Source organism: Pungitius pungitius, chromosome 5, assembly GCF_949316345.1.
Source record: "Pungitius pungitius chromosome 5, fPunPun2.1, whole genome shotgun sequence".
Lineage (NCBI taxonomy): Eukaryota > Metazoa > Chordata > Actinopteri > Perciformes > Gasterosteidae > Pungitius > Pungitius pungitius.
In genome coordinates this window covers 14903959-14915498 of record NC_084904.1, presented here as the reverse complement: position 1 = coordinate 14915498, position 11540 = coordinate 14903959, and the positions used below count along the sequence as shown (strand labels likewise).

Genomic DNA, 11540 nt, shown 5'->3' with positions numbered 1-11540 from the left:
GATGCCAGAGCACATAGCAGCAAAGCCAGAGCTAAATATTTCTAGAAGGAAAACAATGAAAACAGATCACAGTTTTAGCATACTGATTCTGGTCAGACGTGTCTAGAGTGGTGCAGGAGTGAGCCCTAAAACTGGAACTTCAGGTTCTCTCACTTACAAGACAATGGATTTTTTGGCTTAGGCCCCAAAATTTGGTCTGTGATTAACACAAGCGTAAGAGATCGAATTGATTTGTTCTACTGTATCAAAACAGTAAATATCCCTGTTCTGAATTGTAAAGCTTTCAAATGCAGTAAACGGTCTGATAAAAGATCATTTAGCTTTTTACTTTGAGCAATGGCTATTGTGCTTCAAAATCAAAAAGTTTTTATTTTTTGAAGATTATATTAGTGAAGATGAAAGTATCATGATGTTTGCCCTGAAGTTATAAAAATGGAGATACATGCATTATATATAAAATATCTTATTCACTAGCAAACCTCACACAACTATCTTCAACTACATGATTCCTGTATTCCATCTAATGCAAAAATAACTATACCAAAAAAACAATTTCACAATGTAATCATTTTAAACTCACCATAGTCAAATTTGTCTGGCTTGTGTTGAGATATTAAGATGTAGGCAGCTAGAGTTCTAATGAAGGGCTTTGTCTTTAAATAGTGTTTTTTGCAAGGACCTTTGGAATTAAATAACGGGAAGAAAAGGTGGGGGTTCTTTACTGAAAGAGGTCACTACAGTTCATTAACTAAATAAGTATAAAAATACCACATTTTTAAATAGCAGAGGTTCATTTTAAGATTTGAATTCTAATAATTTAGTAAATATCAGAATTTTTTGACTATGTTCTCATTAATAATGCTGTTAATTCAGCACACTGCTTTTTGGCTTGGCATCGCTCCTCTGAAGTTATTGCCTTTTTTCAGAATGGATTTGTATGTTGTATGTTGTGTGTTGTGTATATTGAAAAGGAGTCATATGTAATTTAGAGCTATACAAAATCAACTCTGAGTCTATTTGTACATGAATTTGTCTAAATCTTGTTGTGGTATTTGGACATTCTGGCAGCCTAACTCTGAGATTAGAGCTCAGTGTCCTAAAGTGATATTGTTTTCTTTTTCAAAATAATAACGGGGCGGCTTAAAGTATCTAAATTATCACTTCCGTCAAATAAATTATATTTAAATATTATTAAAATATAAATATTAAGTTATGTCTATATAAATATAGATAAACCATGCATGTAAATAAAAAACAAAATCCAGGCCTAAAGTTCATACGGTTAATTAAGTAAATAACATCGAGTGTTTTTTAAAAATAAGAGCAAATAATCCCGACCCCCATTAAAAAACCCTGTCCGTGTTTTGCGTCCCTCAGTAATGCGCCACAAATGGGGTTGCCAGTTCTCTTGAAATGCGGCCCTGCCTTCCCCAAGTCTTTTTTTACTGAAAAGGGAGGATTGTGGACAGTGACGTGGCAACAAATCCCACAACAAAAGGAAGTAACGCTACGGTTTTCGCGCACTGAATATATGAGGCTTAAAATAAACTCTAGAATTCGTAAAACCAATCACGTTTTTATTTGGTGATGCTTTGCTCAAAAGAAGAATTCAACGCGTCTCAACAAACATGGAATAATAGAGCGAAAAGGTGAGCAGAAGAACACAGCGATAGCGCCATTAAGATAGCCTTTAGCTTGCTATGCTACCGTTAGCATGTCAGGCCAGCCCACAGTCGTCAGACCCTTTTGTAAAAATCCTAAGAAATCTTCAATTTTGATCAACAGCCATTTAAAGGTACATTTTAACAAGCATGGTTTATATTCAACCCGAAACAAGGTGATAAATAAGTTGTTGTTAATGTAGTGTTACGTGGTGCTGACTGTGGACAAAGCAAAAGCATGTTGTATCGTATCATAATGCAAAGACCATGTTACGGTTATTTCCCCGAGTACTCGTTTAGTCTTTAACGTTGAATGGTTATGATGTTGATGATGCATGATGAGGTGAGTCCCAAGGCATCATCGTCAATAGTCTGGTTTCATGGCACAAGCCAAATATATGTAAAATACCATAGTAGTAACCTATGAAACAAGTATTAAACCTGAACTAAATTCTGGGCTTTTTCTTTAAACTTTATGGATTGCTGCCCCAAAACCTTTCAGCACTAGATTATGTTCAGCATGACTATTGCCCCCTTTCACCTATTAAGTACCTCGTGGGAGGTCTGTAAACAATTCTCCTCTTATTTCAAATATTTAAATGTGGCTCCTCTCTTCCAGTTCGGTCTGAATCCACCCAAGTTGTTGAGCTCTCCCCGGGGCCCCATCGGGCCCAGGAGGACGATGCATCGTGGTGGGGAGAAGGACTTTCAGATAACGGCACGGAAGATGGGCACGTCCTTGCTCTTCCAGCTGTCAGCTCATGAGAGAGAGCTGGATCTGGTGTTCCTGGACCACAGCTATGCCAAACCATGGAACGCCCACCCAGATGCCAGCAGTGCCCGGCCCACCAGAACCCTGTTTGTTAGCGCTCGCCGCCAGCCTGAAGCCCCGTTGTAAGCCAACAAAACAAAACAGAGTTTCTATTTCACTAATAATAATAAATTAAAGGCGCTGTTTTCTGCCTTGCCGTAGACTAATATTTTCCTTTCTTTGACTGCAGAGAATTGGATGCTGTGTTGGATGTGGAGACCGTCACACCGACACCTGTTCCTCTTTATGATAATCAGAAAGCCCTCAGTGTGATGAAGGAGTGCGAGCGTCACGTTCTGTTTGCGCGAACAATTGCTGAGAGCCCTCCGCCCCCCGATGACTGGGAGGAACATGTCAACAAGTAATCAAAATCTTCATTTAATATCCACGACACTTTTTATCAAGATAATGTTGAACGTATATATGTTATGGTACACAATTTTTGACTTAATATTTATTTCGTTTCAGGACTGGATGGTCAGTCGCCCAGAACAAACTGTTCAATAAAGTCCTTAAAGCTCTACAAGCTGAAAGACTAGCCCGGCTGGCCAATGAAAATGTAAGTTCTGAATAAGGTTTCTAAATTCTGCAGCAACGTTTGTGATCGCTGGATTGAAACGTAATTAATGTTCTCTGAAATCTACAGTTGTTGTGCAACGAAAATACACTGTTATATTATATTACACTATATTTGCAACAGTGTTGCAACTTTCTAACTTTTTGATGAGAAAGGCACTTTAAAACCAAAGGCTGTGCGTCAATGACTGTTTACACTCCAAAGAGTTTTCAGAACAGATTAATTGGACAGTCACTCAAGACGACTTGGATATTTTTTATCCGTCATAAACCCCATGAATCAATGCAGCTGTATCTTGAAGAACAGTGTACCGGTTGTGAGTAAAATTAGCTTTATAAACCAGTGCAGTATTTTTTGGATTGTAAAACCACCGGTTTTTAGTGTCCCGAGTACACAGGGTTTGTTCTTTTTATGAACCCTCAAGTCAAATCCATATTGATTTGTGCTATGGGCATTTGGAATCATACATCATCATTTGAAAAGCTTTACCTTAGGTCCCATAACCATTTCTGTCGAGTCCCCTGATGATATAGGATCATTGATCTCACGTTGTTGGGGTCTTTTGGGATCTTTTCTTTTAGGCCTCCAATGAGCCAATCTTGCGAAGAATAGCTGTGGACAAGTGTGCGAGGAAAGTACGGCATGCATTAGCCAGTGTGAACTGGGACACCAAACTGACGCAGTGGTTGCACACTACCATGATTGAATCCCTGAGCCTAGCTATGCTTGCTGCTTACTTGGATGTGCTGCAGACTCTCAAAAGCAAGGTACGATGTGTGTAATTCAACAGTAAGAATTGCTCTGACGTCCCTTTCTGTAATTGTAAAATCTAGAATTCTTGATTCATTACTTTCCCTATTTGTGTTTTGGAAGTTGCCGTTGCTGATTGACAGGATGTTGCTGACGACAGCAAAGACTGGCACTCCGAGCGCAGAGGCCTTGTCGTTGCTATTGAAGCGGCCTTGGGACCCTGCTGTGGGAGTCCTGTCTCAAAACAAACCTGTAAGAATTGGCCATTGTAAAATAAGGCATTGACGCTCCTTTTTTCTGCTATTAAAACGTCAGCTTTCCTTACATGTTTCAGAGCAAGCTTCCTGGATCGCCACTCATTCTAATTGCACCATCATGCCCAACCAATCCCGCCCTCTCTACTTCACGGCGAATGAGATTCTGGCAGTCGCAACTCTCTTGTCTGGGAAAGGTCTGCGGTTTTATTCAGTTTAAAGCTATATATTATTTGAAAGTCTGGTTTTGATAATCTCAGACGTGCCTATAATAGCTGTTTCCATGTCAGGTCATTCCAGTGCACAGTCACGTGAACAGCGGAGCCAATATTGGCATCACACAGTGCTTGGAGCACATGCTGGGGACTGTCAGAGCCAAGGTCATGGAGGTAGGACCTTCTGCCATTGTTTTCTACTTGAGCTACTTTAAGTTGCAGCGTGGTGGTCATGTTTGTGTAGTTTTTTTGTATTCACTGTCACATTCATTGTATGAAGTGCGGATGTGTCTGCAGCTGATTAATGCCATTAATTGTCCCGCCAGGTTCACAGTCACTTCCCTCACAAACCCATCATCCTGGTTGGCTGGAACGCTGGTGCTCTCATCGCCTGTCACGTGAGACTTCTTATAACGTGTCATTGCTATTTAATGTGAAGCTGTGTGGTTTATAACCCATTAAAAAATATATTTTTCTTTTTTCTCTCTTTTAAAGCGTCTTTAGCTCATTAAATCCTGATTCCTTACAGGTATCTCTTATGGAGTATCTGACCGCTGTAGTGTGTCTCGGCTTCCCCCTGCTAACAGTCAATGGGCCACGAGGGGTAAGACCTTCAACAGTATCTTCCACTCATTTTCATTCATTAGTTTTTGCCAACAAAAACTGACCCTTTTCCCTTCAAGCCAGTAGTTGTAACAAATGTTAGTGTGCCACTGGTTTGCAGGATGTGGATGACCCGCTGATGGACATGAAGACCCCAGTGTTGTTTGTGGTTGGCCAGAACGCACTGCAGTGTAGCATAGAGGGCATGGAAGAGTTCAGAGAGAAGCTGAGGGCAGACAACAGCTTGGTGGTGGTGGGAGGATCCGATGACAACCTCAGGTCAGTCACAGCCTTGGACTGTCGGTTTAACCAGGTGGAAATGAGAGGATATAATATTCTTTCTAACTGAGGACAAGTTTTAGTACTGGTGTTATCACTAAGTTTTCTTCTTCCACAGAATCAATTCGACAAAGATGAAATCGGAGGGACTAACGCAGACCATGGTGGACCGCTGCGTTCAGGTTCGTCCCTGTAACTAGAAATGTTCAATTTATACTGTTAGTCTGGAGAGCTCCCTTCTCCTGCAACAACCCCAAAAAAAGCCAATGTCAACACCCTCCTCCTTTCATGACGGATCCGCAGGATGAGATAGCCGACTTCTTGTCAGGCGTCCTCACTCGGGCGGAGGGCCACGGCCATGGCTCCGGGGAGATGAGGGACCTGGACACAGAGAAGAAGAAAAGGCCTCGGCGGGAGCTTCCCTTCGACATGGAGAGAGGACGACCCTCCTCCCCTGCACTGAGAGTTCCCATCTCACCTTCAGGTTCAGAGGTCAGTTGGCAGGTGCCACAACTACAAACATTCTTAAAATAAAGTGTACATGCATTTATTTTTTCCTCCGCTGATTTGAGTTCCAGAATTTAGGGAATATGTGGTATATTCTTATTTGTTTGAAATGATACAGGTGCAATTTTGGTGACTATTTGGGTGCAAATCTAATAAATATATATAGGTAGGTCGTTGGCGCTAACTTCGTTTTCGGTTAAAGTTACGTTTGTGATAGTTGAAAAAATGCCATAAATAGGTATCCATGTTCAATGCCTGACACTCATCAATAATGATTCATCAAATGTCCGTCCTCCAGGATCTGTCTAGCGTCTGTAGCAGTCCCACTTCAAGTCCAAAACCTAAGACGTCTGGTCTCTCTCCAGCGCAGAAGTCGAGTCTGATCACCGCCACGCAGCTCCTCAAGACGCACATGCAGCGCTCCGGCACGGTGCTCACTCCCAAGCAGGCCCAAGGTTCGCTCCCCGCCACGCGCACCGTGGGATGCATTGAAACACAGAGTCGACAGTCATGTTCCTTTCCTACCTGTCCGTACGCAGCTATAGAGCGAAACCATCTATAAGTCACAACATCTGATAGAAAGTGACTAAACACTGTCCTGTCTTCTTTTCCTTCAACTTTCCGACTTTTTTTCCTTCATTCATTCCAGCTCAGTTTGCTGCTTTTATGAAACAGAACATGCTTGTTAGGAAAAACCTTCCTCCTGGCACCCCTCCATGTATTTTTGGTAAGTGTCTATCCCTTTTTCCTCTTTCCTGCTTTCCATTGCTCTAATTGTCTATTAATGTCACACTGAAATACTGCACTGGCTCTTACATTTTAGTCAAAATATGAAGCTGTAATATTAATGTTGGGGTTAACGGAGGATACATGTTTGTGTGGTGCAGTGCCAGTGACCAGCGATCAGATGGAGGGCCTGGACAGAGATGAACTGAGGTCCCATGGCAGGAGGAGGCAGGCGCCTGGGGCCCAAAGCAAAGCCGCCAAGAGAGCGAAGATCAAGGTCACCATTGTTTCCCAAAGCGAGTCGGCGGGGGGCACCGCCAGCCCTGCCGCACAGGAAGGTACGAAACCTGGTGTTCTTATTGAGGATTGGACTCATTAGTTTGATACAGACTCCTTGATTTTATTCAGGGTTTTTTTTTTTAAACATAACTTTTGTTAGTAGCATCAGAGTGAACCGTTTGTTTGTTTTGTGACTTGATCAAAATCAGTAGTTGTGCTCACCTTTATACAGAAGTCTAGATGGTAAATGTGTAAGCCTTTTCCTAAAACGGCCCCTTGTGAAATCTCTCTAACATCATGATGTGACCCCTTTTCCACACAGCGGGTGTTTCTGGGAAGCCCTTAAGAGTGACAGTGGGACAGACCGTCTCTGATGCAAAGGAGCTCTGTGGACTTTTGAAAGGCCAGCGGTAAGCTCGCTTGCTCTGGTACGCACATTCAGTATCCAACACTTAGACCCGTCAGTCACACACACACACACGGCCCACACGCTAAGCCTTTTGGGCAAAAGTTAGTCTGGTGCAAGGGGATCGACAAATGGTGTAGTCTGAGAGACGACCAATCATCCCTTGCTGGGGTAGCTCCTGAGTAGAATGGTGGTTATGTGTGTCACTGCAGGTCTGGTAGTCTCTCAGAGGTTTCTGGGGCCCTGTCCCCAGGCTCCAGCTCATTCAGCAGCACGCAGCCTTGCACGGTGTCAGGGTCCTCCGCACCAGTCCAGGCGCAAGCTCCGGCTACTGCCCAAGGTATCTTTGTCCTGTCCTGCCCCGCACGCCTGTTTGCACTTTCAACTGTGCAGCTAATATCCGCACAGTAACCTCAACACACAGCGCAGTTCTAACCACGTTTGTAGAGTGAGATTCCAGATTTGGACACTGGATGAGAACATTGTGTGCAACATATATAAACAAGATATTTGCACAGACTCATTATCATCACTGATAACCTCTTGCGCCATCGCTGTCTGTCGCGTTCCCCGACCTTCCCCTTTGGACATGACTTTCGTATGACCTGTGTGTGTGTGAGAGAGAGAGAGAGAGAGTGTGTCCATCTGGATTAAGGCCTTTGGCGGATGGGAGCAGTTTGTACACAGAGTTGGTATTACTTCAGCTTGCGTGATCCATTCTCTTTCTGTCTGTGTTTAGGCCCTTCCGCCAGCAGTCTACTTCAAGGCCTAAGTTTCAGTCTGCAGGAGATCATCACCAAAGCTCCTAGTTTGCCTGCCACAGCAACCAATACAGGCAGCACCCAGGTACCTCATTGCTTTTCAGTTAGTACACAAAGAACAGCTAGTTATTTCTTCTTAATAGGAAATGATTAAGCAATGTGTTAGAGCGTACTGTGGGTATTTCAACCTGAAATGATACAGTAAAATTTCTAAATCCAATGCAAATGTAGTGTGATCAGAGACGGTTGCTCCAAACACACCTCTATGGTGCTTAAAGCTAAATTAATTAATAGACAGATGTCTTGATATTCATACTCTGACGGGAGATGTGATTTCTAATACATCTGATGCATCTGCGTCACAGATGTGGTACTCAAAATTAAAATATATCCTCCTTACCATTTCTATGAATATTTGTTTCCTAAATAGAAGGTTTGATCTTAATGCACCTAATAAAATGAACGTAATTTGTACCTACAACAATACTCTGAAGAGTTTTCTGTCCATCTGGTTGATATTGTCATAAAAAACAAGGCCCGTGAACTATTGTTTGTCTTCTTCTGCTCCTCCAGCTCCAGGCGGTCTGTGGCAAGCCCCACGATCAGGCCCCGAGCTCCGTCTCTACCAGCAGCAGCACTCTGCTCCGGGCGTTACCTGTGGTCAGCGCAGGAGGAGTGGCTAAAACCACCGCCATCCACCAGCTGCTCACTAACGGCGGGCTGGCCAAGCTTGCCAGCAGCTTGCCTGGCTTGGCGCACATCCCCAATCAGACCGCTGGTATGTCTGCCAAAACAGCCAAAGCACGGCGGCCACGTTGAATGCTCAGAGTTCATTCATCCGTAGTTTTGGAAGCACTAGTTCAGGACGCCGGAGGGCCAGGGAGGACTACCGCTGTAGAGGACGGCTCTGACGTGCGCGTGTATGTGTGTGTGTGTGTGTGTGTCGATGGTTTTCCTGGCTGTTATCAGGTGTGCAGATCAGCGCCATACAACATGTTCTGTATTCATGTTCAGACAGAGCCATACACAATGCTTGTGTTTGACACATAAGCATTAAAGTAGAAGTGGATGCAAATGTAAAATATAAATGTACGAAAACTATTTGATACCGAAGATGTGCGTGTGTGTGACCTACAAGTTCAATCCAGACTGCTTTGTACGTCAGATTTTTTTTGGCACTTCATGTTTGTTTGCCTCATGTAGTAACATTTTGTAAACCCTTCCATTAACTCCCCCGCATCCATGTTTAAATGCTAACCTCTTACAAAGTGTGTTGAAAAGCAATACTATTAGCCAAGCTTCTTTTCTGTTGTTACAATAAAGACTGGAATCAAACTTGTGTTTTCATCGCCCTGTCTTCTTTTTCTTTTAGTGTGAATCATTTGTGATTCCCTGTTCTCTCTAAACTAACTAAATCTCCCAGGTGTCCCCCGCCCGTCCCCTGTTCTTTTTTTTTTTTTTTAAACTCATACCGTTCATTGGACTACGACCTGAGATCGTTTTTGTTTTCTGAACGCAAAGCAAAAAGGTGGCTCTGACTTCACAACACGTTTTGGTGGCATGGTCGGTCCATTTCCACTCGGTACATTTTATTTTGGGGCGTGTTATTGCTGAGCAGCTGTGTTTGTGTGTTGGTAGGGCAGAAAGCCCCCACTTCCATAGCGGTGAGCCTGCGTGGAGAAGAGTCGAGTAGAGCGGGATCTCTCAGGCAAGCTGATGAGGTTGTGACGCCGGCGCAGAGCCTTGAGTCCAAGGTGCGTCTCATCCAACGTCCCACGAGATCACTTTGTCTTGCTTGATGCTTTTATGACTAATCAATATTACTGCACGTTTGCTCTTTTTTTTGCTTTCACAGTATCTTTTTGGCTAGTTTATTTATACTTTCACTGTCAAGGCAACCGCAGAGGCATGAAATCATTATTTGTGTGGAGGTATAGTATTTATCACTGGGGCTTTTAAGTTAAAGGCACACATGTTTGAAATTCTGCTAACTGGGCGGCCACATATGTACAAGCACTTTTACGTAATTCCCTTAATTAACCCTAGATAGCCAGAACGCTAATAGGAAAGATGCAGTGAAAATGACCCTCTCTATTATCATAATCCTTCTATATATGAACTTCCTTAAATATGGGAATGAAAGTGAAATTATGAAAATAATTTGTGAAGATACTGGGTGCATACCACTAATAAGTATTCAAAGCTGTCCTTTCTACTTCAAGCAAGCTTCATTTGGTTATGTTTTCTCAGTGTGGATTTATTAACACCACTGTGCCCTTTCACAGCGCTGAAAGGTGTCCTTGTGGCGATACAACCGGACTAAGCTGATGTCGCCCAAGAGAACTCTCGGAGCTGCAGCCTGCTAACGAGACTGCCTTCACGGCCTTGCATTGATACAAGACACCAACGACGTGCAGAACACCTGCCTGGGATCCTCCGGGCAGCTCCCCGATGGAGATGAGTGAAAGCGGCCAGGCAGTCACTGTGGATGTGGGCGTGCCGCTGTGCACAGACGGGCAACGCTTGCCAAAGCCTGCAATGGTTGGTCGTCGTGCTGCAGTCTGTGGTCTCTTTCACCTTCAACATCCTGACAGAGTAGAAGAAAATGCATGATTGCACATTATTTACCACATTAATCTTCGCTCCATCAGTGTTTTGTCATAATTGCTTTTTGTGCAGCGTTTTTTTTTTCCTGGTGGCAAACAACTCCCCAATAAGGTAGGCCTCAAATATGTTGGGGTAAGAACTAAACCTAAAATTAATTAAAAGTCTGTTAGTCACGATTATGTATTTGCAGAAGCTGCAGTGTTTTGTCTTGAGTTGACTGGGTCAACACAAAGTTCCCTTTGAATAATATCCACTGAAAAGGCTGCATAACATGAAAGGTCATGTCTATGTACTTACAATAAACTGTATGTGTTACATCTGTTTCTACTGAACTACTTCAGTTTAGACGCTCTTTCCTATCTGCACTGCGTATGAACCTTTAAAACAGCGATTTAAAAAAAAAAAAAAAAGATTTCCCTGAATTGACTCAACTTTGTTCCCTGTTTGCAAATCTAAATATTTGGGCTTGTTTGTTCAACACTGTGTTGAGCAAGCTAAGAAACTTCTGATTGCAAATGTAATGAAGGTGCATGCTGCCATGCACAATAGTTATACTGCTGTGTTTACAGCAACAACATAAATACAGCCCACTCATCTCATCTGTCTTAAGTTCCACACATAAGCAGCAGTCAGATAAGATAAAGAGAAGAGTGGGTCTCCTCCCTCTTATATAAGCCAGGCTGTGTTTGTAATAGGCAGGGACAGGATAACGGATGCCAGTCAGAGATCAACAGAGCTGCTGGCACGTAGCCTCCCGTCTCCAGCAGCAGATATTCAAGCTGAAGTCTCTATATCCAGGCTACGGTTTTGTTATTTTCCACATGAATGAGTTTGTAAAGCCTTTAAAATCCAGCGGGACTGGAAAATGCAATCTTCACCATTTAGATCCATCCTTTAAATCCATCTTATTCTGTCATTTCTGAATACATTGGATATACAGCACAGCTAAAATTAGATGGATTAAACATGGCAGTAATAAACTGTTGCAAAAAACAGCTTTTAATGAAGGATGGCCCCTGTGCATATCTAGCCAATACTAACAACTACATAAAGGACAATAGTAGTTTAAAGTTGATCTACTTTACACTGCATGTGCATCTGTTA

At 42.9% G+C, this 11540-nt stretch overlaps 1 protein-coding gene across 6 annotated transcripts; it reads left to right on the top strand.

The window, feature by feature from the left end:
- Nucleotides 1–1459: 1459 nt before the first annotated feature.
- kansl3 (KAT8 regulatory NSL complex subunit 3) lies at nt 1460–10751 on the top strand. 6 transcript variants are annotated; one of them, XR_009956253.1, is made up of 22 exons: nt 1461–1649; nt 2281–2555; nt 2663–2833; nt 2941–3031; nt 3631–3816; nt 3923–4051; nt 4134–4250; nt 4344–4442; nt 4595–4666; nt 4798–4872; nt 4975–5150; nt 5269–5332; nt 5454–5642; nt 5956–6112; nt 6307–6384; nt 6545–6721; nt 6985–7072; nt 7281–7408; nt 7808–7914; nt 8403–8607; nt 9473–9583; nt 10115–10751. XR_009956253.1 is itself a non-coding variant. In XM_062562392.1 (22 exons), exons 2-22 carry the CDS (start codon nt 2344–2346, stop codon nt 10118–10120), a joined length of 2625 nt encoding a protein of 874 aa, XP_062418376.1. In that variant the 5' UTR covers nt 1461–1649; nt 2281–2343; the 3' UTR covers nt 10121–10751. The 6 variants fall into 6 exon arrangements, 5 of the variants coding, with proteins under 5 accessions (XP_062418379.1, XP_062418376.1, XP_037337513.1 ...); XM_062562392.1 differs by having other exon boundaries at nt 4993–5150; nt 9468–9583; XM_037481616.2 differs by having other exon boundaries at nt 9468–9583.
- The last annotated feature ends 789 nt before the right edge of the window (nt 10752–11540 follow it).